The 24223-nt window shown below is 42.0% G+C and overlaps 2 protein-coding genes across 2 annotated transcripts in view; one reads left to right on the top strand and one right to left on the bottom strand.

The window, feature by feature from the left end:
* Nucleotides 1–749: 749 nt before the first annotated feature.
* LOC307243511 (secretory carrier-associated membrane protein 1-like) lies at nucleotides 750–9476 on the top strand (the record flags this gene model as incomplete). Its single annotated transcript, XM_080018341.1, has 9 exons — nucleotides 750–1064; nucleotides 4665–4742; nucleotides 5551–5643; nucleotides 5865–5976; nucleotides 6638–6766; nucleotides 7988–8147; nucleotides 8324–8425; nucleotides 8541–8658; nucleotides 9081–9476. 9 exons carry the CDS (start codon nucleotides 750–752, stop codon nucleotides 9228–9230), a joined length of 1257 nt encoding a protein of 418 aa, XP_079874467.1. The 3' UTR covers nucleotides 9231–9476.
* A 2589-nt stretch (nucleotides 9477–12065) lies between these two features.
* Nucleotides 12066–24223, bottom strand: part of lhfpl2a (LHFPL tetraspan subfamily member 2a) — a 31406-nt gene continuing 19248 nt past the window's right edge. Inside the window, exons 3-4 of the mRNA XM_080018287.1 lie at nucleotides 19925–20815; nucleotides 12066–12471 (exon numbers count right to left, since the gene is read on the bottom strand). Coding sequence (XP_079874413.1) covers nucleotides 12215–12471; nucleotides 19925–20345 — 678 coding nt within the window. The 5' untranslated portion in view covers nucleotides 20346–20815 and the 3' untranslated portion in view covers nucleotides 12066–12214. The remainder of the gene's footprint in view (nucleotides 12472–19924; nucleotides 20816–24223) is intronic.

Genomic DNA, 24223 nt, shown 5'->3' with positions numbered 1-24223 from the left:
TGCAGTGAAATGTAATGCCACGCACCCGGTGACAGCACACAATATGTCCTAGGAAAAAATAAAAAATAAAATAAAAAGTAGAAAATTCCTTTCTAATAGACCGACTAACTGACTCCTAAAACGTAATACAGTAAGTTGAATACTTTTAGAATAAAATAAAAATATATAGAATAAAATACAATAAAAATAAAATGAAATAAAATGGAATAGATAGAGGGAATATGCCTATGTATATACAGATATGTGCATTAAAGTGGCATGTGAATGTGAATAGTGTGAGGTAGTGTTAGTGGGATAATACAGCACAGTATACAACAGTACGGCGCAGCAATACGGCATCACCGAACAACCCTGAACAGTGACACAGTAAGGAGATGCATATTTCACATGGCGTCGACGAAATGACAGTTCCCATGGAAAAATACACATGTTATCTCTAATGTGTTGAACGGTCCAAGAATCAACGGAATCCTTTTCGTAAATGTTTAATAAAGGGAAAACAGGAGAAATGCTATATGTCCCTGGTAAGCGTTATGCTGCATTACAATGCATTCGGAATTGGAACTATCCGCCATCCGTCACACCCCGCTAATAAAGTCCCCTATTGTTTGCGTGTTGTTTTCATAGTCTTGTAGAACGTAGAGTTGTCATATCAATACATGATTTTAATTGTTAAAAAAAAAACCCCACACATTTTACTGCGTGTTTCCATCGGTTTCCAACTGAACACTCACACGCACGAACACCACATGTCGCTGGGAAGCGTGGCCATACCGACTCGGGTGACCAATTTCCGAGCTCCCCGGAATGCAGCATTGGGCGTGGAGCGAACTTGGGCAGCTGACGCAGCCCCTCCGCTCCACCTGGAGGCCAGTGTCCGTGCGCCACACGGGCGTACGCGGACGGCGGAGGCTCTGGAACGGTCGGCGATTCCGCCCGTTCCTCTCTCGCACGAATTCCGGCGTGACACCGCATCGCACCGCACCGTGGCCGCTTCAGACACCGCCATGTCCGACGTGGGCGCGAACCCCTTCTCGGACCCGCGCCTCCGCGACCCCTTCCAGGTAGAGAGCCGCAGCCCGGGGCTGTGTATCCGAGACGCGAGTTTGACTTGCGACCCCGCGGCGAGAGTTTCAGCGACAACCGCCCGCGGCGAGCGATTACGCCGCCGAGAGAGAGTGGCGTCACCCGCCACCCGCTTTGGCGTTTGTTTATTTGTGGCCGTGACGTCATGCCAGCGCGAGTTTCATGCAAAGTTTGTCAGGATTAAACTGAGTCGGACCGGGTTGAAGGCGAAGTCCGGCTCCAGCTCCTTCCACCCCCTCCTCGCTAAAAACAAACATGTGACTTTTGGTTTGATCCTCGGTCCTTTGCTAAAACATAACAAAACCAAAAAAAAAACAACAACAACGACAACGACCGTTATTGTTTTGGGTTGTAAATAGGCTTTTGTTCGAGGCAGTCTTTGTAGTTTCTTGAGAAAAAGAAAATATTTGTTTTGTTGTTGTTGTTGTGAACCAGAGCTTCATAGATAATATAATCCCAGGGAGGACATTTTGTAGATTTTATATATATATATATATATATATACACCAAAATAGCCAAATATACGCAGAAAATAATTGAATGATGAATAATAAATAATTTATTTTCATTAATAATAAAAAAATAACAGGATGAGTTAAAATGACTATCTGGGGTTAAGTGGCAGTGTAGTTGCTAGTATGGTTATGGGTATAAAATATAAATATAGATGGATATCGTGTATATATACAATAATAAGGACGTGGATAACAATGAATCAGTCGGTAAGAATTATTACTATGTTATAACTAAGTTATTACAATTACAGTATAATTACAATATCATATGGCTATTACTAAATATAACCATATAAAACCTAACCCTAACCCTATATATATATATATATATATATATATATATATATATATAGCATTTTTATCATTATTATTCTCCGCAGCACTTTTCGGGCTAAAAGTGTCTGTAACCTGACAACCGCTGGACCCACGGACTCGGTCGGTTGAGGTCTAGTTAGAACTGGGACGTCTCGGACGTCTTGTGGTTCAAGTTTTATCCATATCCCTCCACATACGAAGCAGTAATTAGTGAAAAACCAACTAAATTTGACAGGAAGTTGCCGACCATCGTATGTGACCGAGACGCTAACGACAAATCGGAAAACTAGTACCAGGAAAATTATAAATAATCCCAGAAAGTTGTCACCCTTTTTCGGGTTTTTTATGGAGTCGTAACTCGGGTCAGAATCAGACTGAATTTATATAGTTTGATCCCCGGTTACGGAAAATCTGCAAAATGAAATATGTACCTAACACAACTACAATGGACCTGTATATTGCTGCCTATAGCTTTATCATATAATGTTATCATATGATATGTATAATGAATTAAAGCACTGTTAAACCACCTGTTCACATATATGTCTTCTAAAATGACTAGTATAGTGTCTTTTTACATGATATCTATGGAAGGAAGCCCATTTGCCAACCTGGAGTTATTAATTTACCCCTTGGTAAATAAAAGAGTAAATCATTTATCAGAACTCACTGACATTATTTCATGTGACGATGTGTTTAAATTCTTCCACTGGTGCTGAGTGCTGGCTTCCCACTTCCACTCGAGCCCTGGGCCACATGGAGCCCTGCTTTTTCCCGCTTTTCCTGCTTTTTCCCGCTCGCAGCCATCTTCAATACTTCATCAACTCATATGGTGCTGTCACTGTGACAGGTGGCGCCAGCACCCCAACTTGGCAACCTCCCATCATGCCTAGTGGGGTATTTAAATAATCTATTCTCCACTGGTCTGTTTCTCACCCTTTCACCCCCCGGATTGAGCAGATACGATTGAACAATCATCTCTATGAGTTTAAATGTTTTCATCAATCAGCTTTTTCCAAAAAAGTTTATTTTGCCGTTTGCCTGTTTTGAATAAAGCTTCAACCAGGGAATAAAGCTACCCTTTATATTGCCAAATAAACCATTAACTGTTTCCTAATCAAATACATTTCTTAGAATTTGTATTCCCATTTTAATATCAGTGAATGGGAAATAACACAACAAGTCAGATAAGTCAGATATGAGTATATATGATTTCATATACAGTATTTGGGGGTCACTATTGCACAACTTTGCGAAGTGACAGAAAACCTAGAAATTAGAGTGTAAATGTGTCTGGCCCTTTAATAGGACATATTAAATATTAATTGCAATATTCACTGTAATATTTATGACGCCGGCCTGGTGATGTAGAAAGAGTCAAGAAGGCAGAATTAGAGCTGGACTTGTTCTGCTGAAGCACGTTGGGATAAAGAGGTTGGCTTTCAGTCTTCAGTAGGACCCTGAATGAGAATTGAGACTAGTGCGTCACTGAAGTCTCCTGATGGTAAGAAGATTACTTTTAAGACAATAACCTCTGTTGCCGTTAAGGCTGCGCGACGAGCAGTCTCGCATCTAATGGTTGATTTATTGAGTCCAGGTTAAACAATTTTACCTCCGCTGTTTCCATGTCTTAGCAGGATGCCTTTGGTGGATTTAACCATTACTTACCCTATAATTAAACACAGTTTTTAACACAGTGTTCAAGTGCAGAGTTCTCAAGGCGCTCTTGGACACTCTTATTCTGTTGTTTAAATTATTATTATTATTATTATTATTATTATTATTATTATTATTATTATTATTAATCTAGCCACTGGGGGTGCACAAGCCAGTGTATCATCAGTGCCGCTCCCAAGTCCGGAAGAATAGAGAGTGTTGCGTCAGGAAGGGCATCCGGCGTAAAAACCATGCCAAATTAAACATGCCCATTAGTATTATAATTATTATCATTATTATTATTTTCATTATTTTTGTATTTATTTCATGTAATTATTATAAATACAATTGTTTACTATTAATATACCATTACAATTTATTATTATTATTATTATTATTATTAATAATAATAATAATAATAATAATAATAATTATTATTATTATTATTATTATTATTATTATTATTATTATTTTATTTACAAATAATAGACATAATTTTAATTTATTAATAATAATAATAACAATAATAATAATACATATTGTTATTTTATCATTATTATTGTTATTATTATTATTAGTAGTAGTATTATTATTATAGTCAAACCTACTCTTAACTCTGTGTTTACAAATGAAGCTTATTGATTTTGTAGCCTGATTTGAATGCCAATTTAAAATGTGGTTTAAAGGGGTTGAAAATGATTCAGTGGCCTATTATTCAATGTCTTCAAATCCACCAGCCAGCAGAATTCTACGTTTCCATTTCTGTCTCCTTCCATGCCGCCTCTAGAGATCTTCACCTCCATTTTTAAGTCAGCCGTCCGGGGGCTATTTATAGGCATCTCACTGTGGGAATTATAGGAATTAACGCATCTTTTTGCCAGTATTGAATTTACAGGGTTAATGAGCGCCCGTGTGCCTACAATTGGTACGATAATTGACGACCTGTTTGTCTCTCTCTCTCTCTCTCTCTCTCTCTCTCTAACCAAGGCCCATTTTCTGTTGCTGCGGTCCATGAGACCAAAGGAAAGATTATTTCGACTTTAAAGACTCTTTTGCCCGTGCTAAGGTTATTTCTTTCTCTCTTATTCTAAGGATCCATCAGTGGCTCTGGCATCGCAGACCTCCGCTCCCGTGTTGGAGGAGAGCAACCCCTTCACTGAGGCCAAACTAGTGAGTAGACACGAATACATGGTTTCCACGTCATTTTTAGTCACAAGACTTTTTTAAAAGGTCATTTTTATGGGTTGTGGTTCATGTTATGAAAAGGTATTGTTTTGTACATTACATTACATCATGCCATTTAGCTGCATTAGACACTTTTTTCCGAAGCGACTTCCAATACCTTTCATTCCCATTACCGAAAAACATAAAGTTGTCTTTAATTTCCAACACCCTGCCAACACTCCATTTAAAGATCAACAAATTTTGTATAAATACAAAAGTTGAAGAGGCCCAAATAATGATTAAAAAATACAGACAGGTACCCCAACGCGGTGAGTAAGCTTATACGTATGTCTAAAAACACTTTATTACTTTTACAGCTTCAGGACTGATATCAATGTATAGCAGGCAGGTAACAGACAGTATGTATTTTTATTTGTTACAGTTCCGATTTTAATAGCAACTTTTGAAAGTTCAATAAAAAAACAAGTTAAATATAAAAAATAAGTTCTTCATGTACATCATAGATGTTCACCGACACAACATTATAAAAAGTCTATATAAAAACTACAGAAATTCTCATTTTAATGTTTGTATCACAGGAAACTTTGAATGTTTACTAATTATGAAATAAAATAAATATACATAAATATATTTAGAAATAAAAATGCATATAAGATAAGGAAATTCTGGAAATAATAATCGGTTTTTAAATTATGCTACTATGAGAGTCAGTCAGAAAAGATGATAATAATAATAATCATAATGATAATATGTTATTATTAATAATATGTGATTATCTATGGGTGTTTTCCAGCCCCCCAAAATGGCAGGACCCTCCATAAACACGCAGCCCGCCATCATGAAGCCCACCGAGGAGCCTCCAGCCTACTCCCAGCACCACCCACAGGTATATATAATATTAATGGTTAATCAATATTAATCTGGACCTTATTAAATATAATATTATGGCCTGGATCACTTACGTTGCTCAGACTCAGATCTCTTTTCTTTATGTAGTGATCATTCAGGCTGTTTGAGTTTGTCAGCATATGCTTGCTCGTATATAAATACAGAGTTTTTGTGAAAGATGAATCGATGTGTTTTTAAATTATAATTATTTTTTATCAGGAGCCGTTGCGAGCGGCCGCCGAGCTGCTGAGGAGACAGGACGAGCTGGAGAGGAAAGCTGCTGAGCTGGACCGGCGGGAGCGGGAGATGCGGTCACTCAGCGCCTCGGGAGGTCGGCATCGGGCTAAATCCTGCATGTGGAGCAGTTGGAGCCAAAAATATTTCTGCTTTTATCTTTTCAAGTCAAACCCAAACACTCTTTGTTTGCTCAACTTTGGTTCCCGTACAAAGTGACCAAGTGGCTTGCGGAGCTAGTTCTGTGAGACAACCTGACAGCGCCACATGGCACGCATACCCCCCCCCCCCAATTTAAGCAGCCAGTCCCTCCTGCTCGACCTGCTTTGCTGCCTGCTTGCTTGCTTGTTCTCCACCTCCCCTGCATTTCTATCCAAAGGGGGGATTCAAGCTCATCACTCCTATATTTCTCGCTCACTAAATACATCTATGTTTACTGGACACCTCGCCGGGAGTGATGAGCAGTACAACCCAGATCCCAAAAGAATTGTTTTTCTTTTGTCTTGGCAATATTGTGATCCAGTAAATCTTTTCCAGATATTTAGAATTCTTAAACTCCATCATTTCCCATGTTGTCAGTCATATTCCCCAATATGGTCACAGGGGAAGTGAAGCAGAAGTAATGACAATATCTGCAAATCCCAAAAGTCCCAACAGTGTATTCAGACCCACAGCGATGGAAAGGTTAATGTTTTAACTACAAAAAAACATCATTTGGTTGTTTTGTGTTGTGTTGTGTTGTGTGTTGTTTCTTTTAGGGAGGAAAAAAAACTGGCCTCCCCTCCCGGAGAAGTTTCCCATTGGGCCTTGCTTCTACAACGACACGACGGTGGACATTCCCGTGGAGTTCCAGAAGACCGTGAAGCTCATGTACTACCTGTGGATGTGTGAGTGTGTTCATTTCATTGCGTCTTTTTAAGCTTGTTGTAGCTCTGCAATTGCCCTCCTAATATTGAATCACGGGAGGGGTATCTATGTTGAGTTCATCACATGATGAATGGGAAAACGTACTTCCATTCACCTACCATTTGTACCATTCTTAGAATAGGGCAAATTAAAATACAGTATAAATATAATACAAACAAAATATATATCTTCATACTTTATTCACAATATCCATTTAGTATATTCCATTGGACTGTTGATCACAACAAAAAAAACATTGTGTTTTTATTTTAGATTGTGTATTTAGTTCCCCTAATTGAAAGAAGAAAAAAAATCTGGTATCTTAAACCAAACAAGTTGAGAAATAACTCAATAGTCCTTTGTCCAAAGTGCTGTAATTAAAGTAAAATATACCATTTTTTATCTATTTTTTGTTATTATAATGTTATTAATATTATTATTCATCATTTATTATTATCATTTAAGTCTTCCCTAAATTGTCGCTCAAATGTGGTAAAACCTAGGTGAGAGTGAGAAAGTGATTTGGGATTGCCAGTGCTACTCAGTGAGCACATGACGGCGGCACATGGCAGAGTCATGTGGTCTAATTCTGTTATTGGGTCACATGATCGGCTGCAAGATTCTGTACGAGGGCCGGGCCCCCCTGGGACTGGAGACGTCTGTCATCTCAAACCATTTGACTTCAGCAATACAAAAATGACAGCTTTGACTAGCATTAGGGGAAGACTAGCTGACATAAGTCAGACTGCGTGCTGAGATAGCAGAGGAGTGGAACATTCCACTCCACTGTGTAAAATGTAGCCCACTCAGGATCACAGCACCCTGTTACTGCACATACATTTGAAAATAGAAGTTAAAAAAAGATCCAGATTCTGACCACTTGTTGAACAGGTTTTTCCTCTCTGCCCTCTGTGTGTGTGTGTGTGTGTGTGTGTGTGTGTGTGTGTGTGTGTGTGTGTGTGTGTGTGTGTGTGTGTGTGTGTGTGTGTGTGTGTGTGTGTGTGTGTGTGTGTGTGTGTGTGTGTCTGTGTGTGTGTGTTAAACCAAAATAAAAATACATATAGTAATTTGTTAAATTAAGTGTGTGGGTGAGTGTTTGTTATTAATGTTCATCCTTCTTCAATAAAAAGCCAAGCCATCTGCTATATAATAATAATAATAATAATAATAATAATTATTATTATTTCCCTTTTCTCCTCCAGTCCACAGTTGGGCGCTCTTTACGAACGTATTGGGCTGCCTGGCCTGGTTCTACGTGGATCCATCACGAGGAATGGACTTTGGCCTGGCAATAATCTGGTTCATGCTCTTTACACCCTTCTCCTTTGTGTGTTGGTACAGACCGCTCTACGGAGCATTTCGGTAAACAAACACACACACATACAGTTATGTATGTATGTATTGTGTGTGTGTGTGTGTGTGTGTGTGTGTGAGAGAGAGAGAGAGTGATGAAAATATGCACTTTGATACAAAAATATCAAAGATGAAAACATCAGAAAAATTCTCGCCATTGAATTCCTTTTCCTGTCTCTCCCCAGGAGTGGCAGCTCCTTCAGGTTTTTTGTCTTTTTCTTTGTGTACATCTGTCAGTTTGGCATCTACGTTCTGCAGTCTATCGGCATCGCTGGATGGGGAGCCAGGTGAGAGACCTTGTTTCATATCTGAATGGACTTAATATGTTCATGTTCATCAGGATGTTTACAAAACCTTTTTTTTTTTTTTTTCATTTCAACTTTCAATCTTTAATTTTCGTAGCGGGTGGATCTCGGCCCTGATGGGCCTGAACCAGAACGTGCCGGTGGGCGTCTTCATGATCGTCATTGCTGCTCTGTTCAGCTCGCTGGCCGTCCTGTCTCTCATCATGTACAAACGGGTACAAGCTGCTGGACGACACTATTCATTTTGTTTACATTTGTATTTTATATTTAATTTAAATGTTTAATATTTAGGTTTATTGTATATTGGCAAATTTATTTCACTTAATTTTATTTTATTTTATATAAATGTAGTTTTATATTTACTTAACTTATTGTTTATCATTAGGTTTATTGTCCTGGTTTATAGTCTGTTGTAAGGGTTGTTTTTATGGTTTATTGTTATTTTTTCAGTTTATTGTATATATTTTCACACCTTTCTATCTTCTAGTTAATTTAGGTTTATTGTCTTTTTATTTTTTTCTATTTTTATTCTTATCCCTTTATTATTATTATCTATCTCTCTATCTTCCATCTATCTATCGTCTGTCTGTCTATCCATCTTTCTTATTTTTTTTCCTCCCTCGCCCTCCCTTGCCAGGTCCACGGGATGTACCGCAGCACTGGTGCCAGCTTTGCGAAGGCTCAGCAGGAGTTGGCCTCCAGCGTCATGGCCAACAAGACAGTGCAGGCGGCGGTAGCAAGCGCGGCCTCCAGGCCGTCCCGGGGAACCTTCAAGGAGCAGATCTGATCTTTTTTAGATAATTAAACACAATGGGTGCGGCCACTAAATATTGCTCTTACTTTGACTGGCCTGCTCTAAATGGAATGTCACTTGAAGCTGTGGTTATTAATCAACATGGTACTTGTTGGTAGAAACACTAAAATTGTGTCTTTCTGTGGATGTATCTTTGTAATAAAAAAAAAAGCACTATTGGATGTTTATATATTGATCATTTTCAGATTCTGTGCAATGTCCAATAACGTGCATGTTTTTGAGTCGTTAAGTTTTTGTATTCTTATAACATTAATAATATATACAATTATAATTTCACTTCATGCGTAAGATATTGTGATTTGAGTCGTTTGTTCATTCTTTACTTAATTTAAATGTAAATGTATATGTGGCTCTAAGTCGACGTCATACCATCAACTCACCACCAGAGGGCAGCAACAGTTAAAGAACATGACTACGTTTCAACCTCAATGAACAGATGATCTTCATTTCCATTACATTATTCTTTTTATTTATTTTTTTACAGGCAATTAAAAACCAGTGCAGTATAAAAAATATGAAATGACTTGTTTTCCAACGTTTAAACATGACCTCAATGCTGGAGAACAAGCAAAGTGGTTTGAAGTGAAGTGGTCACAGTGGTCCATGCAGCCACTGAGCATCCTGCAGGCTCAACAGGCTCTTATGGTCCCCAAAGTGGCCCTAGTGTGTGGCTGGGCGGGGTGTCCGCTTAGTGCCTTGCTCAACGGACCGAGGCTTTAAGGATAGCATAAAGGAACTATTCAATTATTAATGTGCATCAGACATGAAGAGCAAAATTTGAATTTTAAAGGTGCAGTGTGTAGAATTTAGTGGTATCTAGCGCTGAGGTTGCAGATCGCAACCAACTGAATATCCCTCCCCATGGTGGTGCAACATGGCGGCCTCCGTGAAAGAGACGGTGGCCACGAAACTCGCAAAAAACAGGGAAGGCCCTCTCTAGAGCCAGTGTTTGGTTTGTCCATTCTGGACCACTGTAGAAGAAACATGGCGATGCGATATGGCGGCCTCTGTGAAGCGTACCCGTTCCCTCTGTAGATAAAAACAGCTCATTCTAAGGTAACACCAACACAACGGTTCCTAATTTCATGATTATACACTAGTTAAAACATACTTTATTATATTATATGATATTATATATTACATGAAATTCTATTATATTATATATAAATATTATATTACGTTTCTTCCAAGTCCGTTCTGTAAATTCTGCATGCAATTTTGCACCTTTAACTACTCAATATGACTTTGTGCATTTTAAAATATACAATCCTCATCTAGTATAAAAAAAACAAAAAAAAAGAATACAATACAATTAAAATTAACTAAAATAAAATAAAAGTAAAATATATTTTAAAACCTTTTCTAAATAAAAAGTTAATAAATCCCCCCTGCCTCCCTGTGGTGTGTCTTCCCTCTCCATGAGGATTAAACAGTTCTCTATTAAATAAAAGGAAAACTACACAAATGTAGCGGTAAAATTAGCAAAAATGTCCTGTAATGGATTTGTGTCTATTTTTTGGGTGTGTGTGTGTGTGTGTGTGTGTGTTACTGTGTGTTGGTTGGTAAAGGGAAGCATAGTGTTGTGCCAGTGGCTTTCAAATGCTAGACAAAGGTTTGAAAGTTATAGGTTTTAAATATATACTTATCTGACCATGGCACCTCAATAAAACTACACAGACACACACACGCGCACACACACACACACACACACATACAGTTGTACGTTATTGGAAAGAGGGATCACCCGCTGCCTGGAAAGCAGCCAGGCTCCACCTCAGGGGCCAAACCGAGGTCCCCGAGTGCTCCTCACTGTCTTCCCCCTTCCCTTCCCCCTCTTCCCTGCGTTTCTGCTCCACCGAGAGGCTTTTAACGAAACGGCAACAGAGGCTCAGACCAAGCCGCTTCTTTTTTCAGGTTCTCTTTATTGATTTGGCAGAAACACATTGGTATAGATAGGACCCTATCTATAACCCAGAAACAATGTCCAGTCTTGAAATCCGACACAAAACAAAACAATACCTCGCACTGTATGTGCGCCCTTCCTTCATCGAATTGGGTTAATCTGGGTCTTATTTCTCTTTTTCCTTTTTTGCACAGATGACAGGATTTCCATTAAACGTGGAACAGAGAGAAATCTGTCGAAAAAATTCACTTTATGGGTTAGGGTAGGGATAGGGTCAAGGAAAGCAGTTTCACACATTAAAAAATAAAAATACATTTTAAAGGACGCCGCACGGTTCTCCTTGCTCCCATGCGGTCCGCGTGAGACGCTTCCATCCATACATTTCAAGGGTCTTACAAATACATTAGTCGACCGACGTTACATTCCGTGAGCTTTGCTAGACAAGGCCTTTCTCCGTGGTAAGTAGTTTATTTTGACTGGGTAGTGGTTCCCTTGTATAGTATCACCCAAAACCTGCAGCAGACTGGCAGGAGACTAGATCCAGGATGAGCCGTTTGTGGTCTGGTGATTAGAAAACAAAAACAAAACAAAACACCAAAGACCCGATGCAGGATTGACATCATCATCATCATCAGCCCAGCCTGGATGAAGCTGAGCGTTCTCCTCCTCGGATCATCGCTATGTACAGTATATACACACACAGGTATTTACAAAACACAGGCGGGGCGGGCGCCCACGTGGACAACATCGACAACAACAACAACAAAGACTCAGCACCTCTAGTGGTAAAAAAAGGAAACAAAGACAAAGTACTCGCACGCCGAGAGAAAACAAAACACAAACTTGGCACTTTGAAGATGTCTCCCACATCAACAACAATAGATTAAAAAAAAAAAAAAAAGACTCCAAGAGTCTTAGTGGTAAACAATGCAGGGGCCTCCTCTCTGCAGTTCAAATCGCAGGCGGCTTGGTTGATCTTCCCACCCCCGTTTCCCGGCATTTCCTTCGTTATACCGAAAAGTGAAAAAAAAAAAAAAAGTGACCCGGAGCGGGCTCAGAGGAGGCAGATGAGGCTCTTGCCCTCCTCGATCTCCTCCTGCACCTTGTCGCTGGAGGTGGCGATCTCCGCCTGCGCCGAGAAGACGGCGCAGAGGAAGGTAAGCACGGTGCCACCCATGGCTGTGTAGAAGGCCCAGCCCATGGAGCAGAGGCCGGCACGGTACGGCGCGGCGTCCTGCCCGCAGTACAGCTGCGCCTTGTCCGAGCCCCAGCCAGCAGGGTACAGCATCAGCCCCAGGATCAGGAAGAGACCTGGACACACACACACGCACAGAGACACACACACACACACACACACACACACACACACACACACACACACACACACACACACACACACACACACACACACACACACACACACACACACACACAGAGGGTAGAGAGGAAAAACCTGTTCAACAAGTGGTCAGAATCTAAGTTTGACTCAGAATCAGTTAATTCAGTCAGTGCTTTTTCATATACGGGGAATTTGTCATGGTAAGGAGAGAGAAATGGCATAAAAAAAACTGCTTAACAGTGTGAAATATACAACAAATCAGTCAAATGTACCAAAATAGCCAAATATACGTGGACAAATTTGTTGGTACCCTTACAGCTCATTGAAACAGCGCTTCATTCCGTCTGAAAAGTGATGAAATGAAAAGCAATTTTCTCAAGTATACCTGCATGCCTTTAGTATGTCATAGAGTAAAGCAAAGAAACTGTGAAAAGAGATCAATTATTGCTAAAGAGATGAATTATATTCTGAAATGGCCTGGACAGATTTGTTGGCCCCCCTTAGAAAAGATTATAAATAATTGGATTATGGAGATATTTCAAACGAACTGTTTTCTTTAATTGGTATCACACATGTCTTCAATCTTATAATCAGTCATTCAGCCTATTTCAATGGAGAAAAGTAGTCACTTTGCTGTTTGGTATCATCGTGTGCACCACACTGAACATGGACCAGAGAAGGCAAAGGAGAGGAAGTTGTCTGAGGAGATCGGTCATCTTCAACTAAATCTGGCGAAAACAGAACTGCTGGTCTTCCCGGCCAAACAAGGTATTTATCACAACATTGATATTAAAATCGACTCTCTATCTCTTGTTCCTACCAAGGCTGCAAGGAATCTTGGTGTCATTATTGATGACCAACTGACATTCTCGGACCATGTTGCCGCCGTCTCCCGGTCCTGCCGCTTCGCACTACTCAACATCCGAAAAGTCAGGCCGTACCTGACCCAATATGCCACTCAACTGCTGGTACAAACCCTGGTGATGTCCCGTCTCGACTACTGCAACGCTCTCTTAACAGGCTTGCCGGCCTGTGCGGTGAAGCCACTACAGATGATACAGAATGCGGCGGCGCGACTGGTGTTCAACCAGCCAAAGAGGGCACATGTCACTCCGCTGCTCATCGAGCTCCACTGGTTACCTGTAGCCGCTCGCATCAAGTTCAAGTCTCTTATGCTGGCCTACAGAGTGATTGTTGGGAATGCTCCCGCCTACTTAAATGCTCTTGTAAGAGCACATGTTGCCCCCCGGATGCTGCGCTCGTCAAATGAGCGTCGCCTGGCTCTGCCGGTCATACAGCCACGGCAATCCAGGCTATTCTCATTTGTAGTTCCACGTTGGTGGAACGAGCTGCCAAAAATGACCAGAGCAGGGGCCTCCCTCTCTGTCTTTAAGAAGCACTTGAAGACCCAGCTCTTCAGTGAGTACCTCCTGTCCTAACCTACAATTACTTAGCACCACCTTGCAGTATTTATTGTTACACTAATGTTGTTGTTACACTAATCTCTGTCGCAATGTAGCTTGAATGTTATTCTCCCTTGTAAGTCGCTTTGGATAAAAGCGTCTGCTAAATGACCAAATGTAAATGTAAATGTAAATAAGAAAGAAAATGATAGACAAGCATGTTAAAGGGGCTATAAGAGCATCTCCAAGCAGCTTGAAGTTCCTGTTATAACAGTTGCAAATATTATTAAGAAGTTTACAGTCCATGGGACTGTAGCCAACCTCCCTGGACGCGGCCGCAAGAGGAAAATCGACCCTAGATTGAACAGAAGGATAGTGCGAATGGTAGAAAAAGAGCCAAGGACAACTTCCAAAGAGGTACAAGCTGAACTCCAAGGTCAAGGTACATTAGTGTCTGATCGCACCATCCGTTGCTTTTTGAGTGACAGTGGGCTCCATGGAAGAAGTGCCCAGGAGGACTCCACTTTTGAAAGAAAAACATAAGAAAGCCAGACTGGAATTAGCTGAAATGCATATTGACAAGCCACAATGCTTCTGGGAGAATGTCCTCTGGACAGATGAGTCAAAACTGGAGCTCTTCAGCAAGTCACATCAGCTCTATGTTCACAGATGAAAAAATTAAGCTTTCAAAGAAAAGAACACAATAACTACTGTGAAACATGGAAGAGGTCTCTGTTATGTTTTGGGGCTGCTTTGCTGTTTCTGGCACGGGGTGCCTTGAATTTGCAGGGAACAATGAAATCAAGAGACTATCAAGGCATACGCCAAACATACTGCCCAGTGTCAGAAAGCTCTGTCTCAGTCGCAGGTTTTTGGTCCTCCAACAGGATAATGACCCAAAACACACCGCTAAAGCCCCCAAGAATGGATAAGAACAAAGCATTGGACTATTCTGAAGTAGCTCTTTATGAGCCCTGATCTGAATCCTATCGAACACCTATGGAAAAGCTGAAACATGCAGTCTGGAGAAGGCACCCTTCAAACCTGAGACAGCAGTTTGCTCAGGAGGAGTGGGCCAAACTACCTGTTGACAGGTGCACAAGTCTCATTGAGAGCTACAGAAATCGCTTGATTTCAGTGATTGCCTCTAAAGGTTGTGCAACAAAATATAAGGTTCATTTGTTATATTCTGTCAATCAAAAGCAAAGTGTGATTTCTATTAAATATGGAATAAACAATGATGGATGCCAATTACTTTTGTGAGTTTAAAGTTATTTCAGAGAAAATTGTGGGTTCTTTTTTCTTCGAAGGGTACCAACCAATTTGTCCAGGCCATTTTAGAATTGAATTGATCTCTTTAGCAATAATTTATGTCTTTTCAGTTTCTTTGTTTGGTTTTTCTTTGCCATGACATCAAAATCATGCAGGTATACATGAGGAAAATTGCTTTATATTCATCACTTTTCAGGAGGATTGAAGCATTGTTTCAATGAGCTGTAAGGGCACCAACAAATGTTTCCACTTCTGTATGTAGAAAAAAAGCCATATAATTAATTTAAAAAAAAGCCAAATATACGGAATATAAAAAGTTAAAAGGAATGTCTGGGGCTAAGTGGCAGTATAGTTGCTAGGTTATGGGTATAAAATATAAATATAGATGGATATAGTTTACGGGGTGAATATATACAATAATAAGGACGTGGATAACAATGAATCAGTGGGTAAGAATTATTGCTGTTATTACAAATATAATACAGTCAGTATAACTACAACATCATATGGCTTTTACTAAATGTAACCATATATAACCAACTATATATATATATATATATATATATATATATATATATATATATATATATGAATGAACAAGGCTTAATAATCCCAATCAGATAAAAAGCAAACAATGCAAAAAGTATTTATGGAAAACGAGGCTGAAGATCATCATAACAAAGACCTCCAAAGAAGGAAGGGAAGAGGACAAAAAGGGAAGAGGATCCATTTGACGGCGAGCTTCAGAGCAACAGCAGCAGAGGAACAGGCAGCCGGAGGGGTTTCCCTGCGTCTCGAACCCGACTCCAGAGCATCCTGTGTTTCTGCTCAAGACGGGGGGGGGGGGGGGTCCGCTTCCTCTGGAGTCGTGACCCACATCCAGCATTCTGACACCAGCCCTGCCTCTTCAAAATATTACCACATGAGCGATAGTTTCATGATCGGGCACTTCATCGAGAAATCATTTTCACTTCAATCAACACCTACAAACAGCCCATCCTCCCATCCCGCTCCTTTTCCCCCGCAGGAGCAGATCGCTCAGGTGACCAGAGGGCCCGCAGCCAATCCCATCTCTAAAGGAAACATTTATAGTAACAACATTATAGATAATAAATACGGGAATGATAGAGGAGGAGAGAGGCCATTTTACCAGACTGGCTCTTATCTTCCACCGTGCGACCCTTACTCCACCACCCTATAATTTGGTTCATTTGGAGGACATCGGAAAATTCTTCCCCGACTTCCTTCCTTTCTTAGTGTCTTGCTCTTTTTCCTCTTCCCCTCTTTTCCTTCTCCTTCCCCATGCATCCCTCCCCCACCTCCATCCCTCTGAGAGCGCTCGATTCGTATTAAACAAGGAAATGAAAAGTAGGTCATAAATTCCTTCCACATGTTGCTGCCGCATTGCCCCGACAATCCAGGCCAACCCGGCTGATGGATTGTAGGTATGGTTTTAATTCTCCGCCCCGCCTCATCAACCCCCCCCCATTAAACACGCGCACACACACACACACACACACACACACACACACACACACACACACACACACACACACACACACACTTTCCAGGAGTCCCACCCACACAACCCCCCTACACACCGAACCTTATAACTTAATATCCTATTACGCTCCACCCTTTCCAACCGGACTATTCCCCAACGCAGAGGCTCCTGTCTCTCGTAATTACCAATCTGTCGATTCTCTCCAAGCATCTCGAAATAGGTCCCCCTCAACTCCCCCTGACCTACTGTAAACCCCCGCACCCACCCACCCACCCTTCATCCACCACCCCTACCACTGCAGCAGGTCGACGCTTTGTTCCAAGAAACCTGCCCCCCTCCCCTACGCAGTTTCAGGAACAAAACACCGACTGACTATGAGATCCAGATGAGAAAGACGGAGAAACTGGAGCAGAGGGAAACACCGCCAAGGAACAATGCACGAAACAGAGACTGAGACACGTTTTCCCTGTGTTGTGCTGGTACGGACACGGACAACAATTAATTTGTAGGTAAAAGTTAGTACGATGTCATTACTAAGTTATTACAACGTCTCCAGCGTCATCACAGTATTATTACAACAGCACATGGTTATTAGTAAATATAACCATATCTAAAAGATAGCGATAGAGATGGCTTTATCTCCTTAATTCTATGTCCTGGCGCCACCCACGCCTAGATTGTGGCTAAAAAGGGTCGGAGCAATCCGTCAGAACTTAAGTCACGACCGAAACACCACCGAGTCATCGCAGAATCAAACCTGTGACCCTTCAGCCAACTCTGCTGTGCCACTGGAGGAAAGAGCTTTACGGTTGGTTGTTAAGCACGGCATACTACGCACGCTTTTAGTCTTCCCCCGTTTGAAGTCCAATCTTTCTTAATTGCGCTCAGACAAGAATAATAAAAGAGAAGTGGGGAAGCGATTCCGGTAGATGTGCGCATTATTATTACTGGGAGTCCACACTCCAGATGTTTGCCTGCAGTCTCTCAGTCGTTATTCTGCACCACAGAGTGACCTGGATCCGCAGACCTGGATTTGGGGGTCTGTTTAAGCCATTCAATTATGTAAGGCAGAATGAATGAGTTCACCTCCTAGCGCTGCAAACAGCGTGAAGCGGCAACTGATTTTTCACATCCTGCTGGAAGTCACCTGGGAATCAAACCGACTGTTGAACCGTAGCCCAACTGTATCTGTCCAGAACCTGGAGGCCGTCCGAGCGGTCTCGCCAATGACAATGTAAAAAGTGACATCAGTGAAATGACGTCAGTGGCTCTGGCAATAGCATCACAATCTTCCCATCTGAGGTCAATCCCCTTTTTCCTGAACATCTGCAGTGTGTCTCCAGTTTTCTCATTACTGGATGGCCGGCGCAGATTGTGGAAATAATGATGGGTAGGGAGTCAATTGGCAGTGCTGATGTTGACGGGGAGCGTAGATAGAAGCTTTCATTCAACGTGTTATATACAGTATATGATAAGAAAGAAAAAAAAAGATATGAACTCCAGAAAAAACAAAAAACTTTCTGGATAACCTTCAACACCGGCACGCTATTGTATGTTAGACTGGCAGCACATGTTGGTCTTATCTCTTCCTGTTGTTCTCATGGGCTCCAGACGAAAAGAAAGGCGAAATTCCCTTAAAGTCCAGTCAAGGCTTGTAGGCACGAGACAAAACGGTTCAGCCTTTCTATGTATCGAAGGCTCTTTTTACCCCCACAAAAAATTCAAGCAAATACAGGAATAGCAGCGGGCATGCAACAGCTTTTTTACTCTCTGCTCAGCAATACGCAGTTCTAGGAAAAGGGGTTCTAGGACAAACATGTCCCATCAAGGTCTACTGGGTACATCTAGATCAAGATACAAACCCTGAGCCCGATTTAAAGCACAAATATTAAGAGGGAAATATTTGAGAAGTACATCCCAATTCATTGCATCATATCCAAACTAAAACCCACATGAATGGGTTGGATTTAGAGCCATTTAAAACTCGAGGGTCATTGAGCACTTGTGCTAGAAAACTCCTGCATAACTCCTGTGCAACTGGGTTTTTTTTTGTCAGTGCCACAGACTTCCGGGGCTTTGGCATTAATTCAGCTGAACTCAGCTGCATAATAAATCCGATGTAATAAACATTCCCTTCAAGCACACAGGGAACCTGAAAGGAAAGGAGGAACACACAAAACAGAACGGAATAATCTATCCAACGTCCACTCAACATCAAAGTATAGGGTTCATCTGACCACTTGAATGAAGTGTCCATCAAATTTTCCTCACAACAATTACAACCATGTCAACTTACGATCAGGCTGGTTGGTAGTTCAGAGGGAAGAATCGTCTCATTAACTTTTACAATAGGCTTCAGCTCTGTTCTCTCAGGTAAGTTCTACCTAGAGCTGAGACCGACGTTGGTATTTCCTGAGCCACACACCCACCATTGCTGTTTGGCTCAGAATAAACAGAATCAAACAGTGGGGCAGGTCAACCGAAGTCAACCACGCTCTGGGAACGTATTTTCGTGTTCCATTGGTGGCCTCCTCCCATCTTTAATTTACCATCCTGAGTCAAAGTCGCTCAACGACCGCTGTCACACAACCTTAGACCGACAAAGAGATACTGGGCCAGTCCAGATACACACTGGATCTGTACTGGTCTGGGGAACCCACTCAACACATTAACAAGACTTAGAATAATATAATATACTGTATAATATAATAAGACTTTGGCTTAGCTATAGATAGCACATGGGTCTGGCCTATCGTATAACATACGACAATTTAAAACAAGCCGTATTGATTATTGTTCATTTGAACTTGCTACTGCATTAACTAATTGGGATCCTCCAATAGATAATATCCGATAGAAACACATGCACACACATTTCGCTTAACTGCTGTTCTTACCTCGTCTGCTTATAAGAAAGCTCTAGCTAACCTAAAACAAGATAAATGTTTGGTACCCTGCTTTGTAGCATGATTGTCTTGGGAAATAAGACAACTGACTGAAAAAACCTTTAAGTCCTGTGACCATTTGGGTCAGGTGGTTTTCACTGAGGTTTATTTTTTAACTCAAAATCACCCCTTTTGGCAGTGAGACTTGAGGAACTCAAAATGACAAAGCCTCCCAAGTGTCAAATTTCTCAGCTGTGAGACGAAGGACGCAATGGGAACCATGGAGGTTAAATGGGGTTTTATCAATTTAGGTGCTGTGTGGGTGTTGGTTCCTGTAGTTGCATGGCTCTCCTCCTCTTACCTGCAATACCCTGTAGCAGTCCACAGACGTTGAAGATGCTCTTCTTCATGATGCTTTGAAAACACATGGTGAAGACGGAGATGAATGCCACGGCGCAGAGCAGTAAAATCCCTGCTGCGAGGAAGATGGACGTGGCCTGCCAGAACCCGCTGGCGATCTCCCCAAAATGCACCGCATACGGGCCGCACAGGATGCCGCGTCGCAGGTGAGGGAGCTTTATACAGCGGCCGTAGATGCCCAGGGTGGGCCTGTAGGCTTCGCCTGCAGCGGTAGCCCCATGGGGGCCAAAGACGGCGTCGGGCGTGCGGGGGAAGCCCACCAGCCAGTCGGTGCTCATGAAGGCAATAAGTTCTCCGAACGCGGCCACGATGCTCAGCAGAGTCCACAGCATTGAGCGGCAGGTCACGATAACATGGCACATAGTGACAGCGTCTGGATTGTTCCTTCACCAAGACAGCAGGCTTGATTATACCAGTTGGGAGTTGGGTAATTTGAGTTTCCGGCGCTGGATAGAGGCTGAGGGATGAGGGGGCCCAAGGTCTTCGGGAGGACTTCAGGAGAGGAACCAGAGGAACCTCTCTCTTTGTCTTCTCGACTGGAGGGGTACCACCGGGCGTCTGGAGAAGGAGAACAGGGCGAGGCCTTGGGTCAATTATTCACAGTTCCCTGCTCTTAAGTTCTCTCTCTCCTCAAGCTCTTCTTATCTCCTGATCTCGTGGCACAGCCGTCACTCCATTTTCTTCGCCCTTTCCGTGGCAGCTTCGGTCGTTGTCACCTTATTCCTTTTGGTCTTTCTCGGCTTCTTCTGACAGCTGAGCAGCTGATTTTGCCTCTACATTGTATTGAAGGAGTGTTCCATGACCCAGCCAGCTGGCGTCACATGAGACACACCTACAAGATAAGAGATAGAGAGACAATAAAGTTAACAGTCGGTCTTAGAGCTGTAAAGCTTAAGTACAACAGTTCAACAGCTTAACTTTTAACAGTATTGTTTCCCCTCTGCCCATGTTATAAAAATGGGGCTGTTGTGATGATTTTGTAGATATAGCTCGATGAGTTGTGTGACATAGGTGTTATGTAACTGGATGTATTAGTGAGTGTGTGGGGTCAGGATTATGTGTTCATTACATAAAAAAGAAATATGCTGCCGTTTACCAAGTGCTGAGACAACTCAGAATGTAACCACCATATGTAATACATCCCTTTTAAGAGGAAGAAGAAGCAAAGTCGTGAAGGGTTTCATCTTTGGTAATGGGATACAGTGAGTTGTGATGGGATGTGTTTGAAGCGGGCGTCTTCTGATTTGGAGTGTGTTTATGGATTTTAAGGATCTGCTCTTAGGCTGTCACTTTGTGCTGTTTAGTGTGTTGGACGGGTGGGAATTCCTCCTGTGGTCAATACAATCTGAGAGCAATTGGAGAAGAGGCAGAGGTGTGAAGGCTGAAGGTACCATCTGAAATATATGGGGGGGCAGGAAAGAAGGAACAACAGATGCAAAGGGGGGTGGGGTAGCAAGCCAACATTGGACCTGGGTCTGCTCATGCTTGATGAAGGGAAAGATAGAAACAAGGCCTTTAGAATATGTAATATACTCCAGCCCTTTGTTTAATAGTTCATCTTAATGTTAATACTCTTTTACACTGGAATACATTTGTGACCCACTACAGATTTAAGGTACTTTTAGTGCCATTTCACTTTCAAGTCATTTAAAAGTGGAGAATCAGAGCTTTAAAACAAGGTGCCATCACCCTCAAAGTTTTCCGAAGGCTCCGCGTCTTGTTTACAGAAGTGACGTCAGCTTTTCTTATTCACGTGTTACGCCGCCTACACAGCAATGAATCCAGGTGTGTGTGTATAAAACATGTAAGATTTAAAGGTTGAACTCTATCAAAACGGTTTCACATTGTGACTTCGCATCACATGGAATATGAAGGAATGATCATCACCTGGATGGTCGCATTAAAGGAAAACACCGATCGGCGTTGTTCAGCGCTGTTCAGCGTCACGGTAAGTGAACTGCCTTTCCCACGTTATCTAACGGGAATACTCCAGGGTTTACCATTTATATACTATTTATAAATCAAACTCTGCTTTGAAAATATGTTGAGCGATAAAGCAAACCACAGAGGAACACAAATCTGGAAAAATTGAATTTTCCTTCTAGAAAGGTGGTTTCCATTTATTTGGCGGCTCGTGGCAATTTTAGAAATGCGCGATAATGTGGGTTTTGCTGTGGTGGGTCCCATTTGTGGTACCAGTTTTACTCAATGCATGCGCTGATATATATTACATCCTATTTTCTTACCGTTTAATCCAAGATACGTGGTGTGCATGTGTGGGGATGGGTGATTTACCTGTTTCTCATTGATTGCTCTGACGAGCAACAGGCATAGAGCCAACTCTGGTCCCAATTACCTAGACCCAAGAGAGGTGTGGCTACTCAAACCACACCACCCCCGCACCACACGTGGCGTATTTCGGATTATTGGATTTATCTTCAGATGTTGTTGTTTTTTTTGAAGTAATTGTAACTAACCCATTGGTGCAATTTATTTTTTGTTAAATATTGTAATTTTTTTCTAATCAGGAAATCATTCACAAACTTTAACAAAAAATGTATATTCTACAAAGGAGAGAACGTACAGATAAGGGAGACAGTGTGCAAGTCTATGGCCTAGTTCAATTGTACTGTAGCTTCCATGCTACCTGGGTAACAAAGGCCATATCTTAATGAATAACATCATACTTATATCTACACAACTCCCAAACAGTTAATTTAAGGCAAGCCCACCAAAGAAGTCCACCGTTTTATCAATAGAGACAATGAAGGGCGGACAGAAGACTTAACACGCAATCGAAAAGTCAGGTCAACACAAGGAGGATGTTTCGGTGTTTGTTCACGTTGTAAACAATTCCCTGGGCCTTGTGTGCGGTTGTTTTTCTTCCTCACATTTTTTTTTTTCTACTTGGCTTGTCTCTCGTGTCTCTATGGCTTTTCCCTCTGTGGCGTCTGTTGGCCGCCCCCCCCCCCCCCCCCCCCAGCCTCGAGAGAGTGAGAGAGGGAAAAAGCGAAAGAGTGAGCGAGAGAGAGAGAGAGCAAGCGGGAGGCCAGCGTTGACGTGTGTGCCGCCCACGCTCCGAGGTTTCCATCACTCAGCCCCTGGTCAGCTCCTCCAGAAACAGTGCGAGGTTAAGGCTGTGCCAGTGATGTCATATCCCAGCAAGTGGGACGGTAATGTGTGTGTGTGTGTGTGTGTGTGTGTGTGTGTGTGATGAGTCAGATGTGTTACAGGGCTCCCGGAGAGCAAATAAGTGAGCGAGACATTTACACGAACTGCGTCTCATTTAAACTCAGCCCCCCCCCCCCCCCCCCACGTTCCTTGGCTTTCTGCTTTTGGCATTGTGTGTGAGAAGAAAATGGGAGATATATCTGTGGATATTTCAAAGACGGCTGTCAGCGAGGGCTTTGACTAAAATACATTCGGGAAATATGAAATGTTTGGGGTTTTTTTTCAGCGGATGCACATGCGGCAACGGATGAACCGTCAGAGCTCCTTAATGGAAACCTACAATGTGCTTAGAAAAAGGTCCTTGTGCATGTGTTGAAGCTCATGATGCCTTGGGCCTTTGACTTAAAACGGTGTTAAATGATGTCAAGTTTCGATGTCAAGATTCGGCGCCAAAGATTTGCTGAGCAGTGGCACAAGTCATTGATTATTGACTGGAAATCCTGAAGCTAATTCAAACCAGCTGGACAGTGATGCAGAGATGTTGAGGTTAGTGGCCTGTTTGAGAAATTTGGACACTCGGCCTCTGACCCAAACTAGGTGCAGCGTGTGCGTGTGTGTGTGTGTGTGTGTGTGTGTGTGTGTGTGTGCTGGTTATTTTGGATGCCCGGTTACCCCTAACTAGTGAATCCGGACAACAAAGAAGTCGTCAGACCAACTCGTTTCAACAGCCAATCCCGTTAGACATGAACAGGATTCTCACTCTGAACTCAACGCTCTCAGACCAAAGATTACTCAGGGCTCGGATTACATAAACAGTGGAGTTCATGACCTCTTAATGCCACCACGCCCAGGCGATCTAACTCTAACACCAACCTCACCGCCACAACCATAGCACTCTGACATCATCTGTTCGAAATTTGAAACGGCCACGAAAAAGCAAAGTGAATTTTCCGTCCCCACGGTGTTTGTACGTTGACATGAAAGTGAGTCCAAAAGCATCATTTCATCCTGTTTTGAGATCGGACGTCATAGCAAACTACAGATCAAGGGACTCTGTTGTATAAATCGA

This window comes from Zeus faber (assembly GCF_960531495.2).
Source record: "Zeus faber genome assembly, chromosome: 17".
Taxonomy (NCBI): Eukaryota; Metazoa; Chordata; class Actinopteri; order Zeiformes; family Zeidae; genus Zeus; species Zeus faber.
Note: the sequence above shows the minus strand (reverse complement) of the source record. Positions and strands in the feature narration are given on the sequence as shown.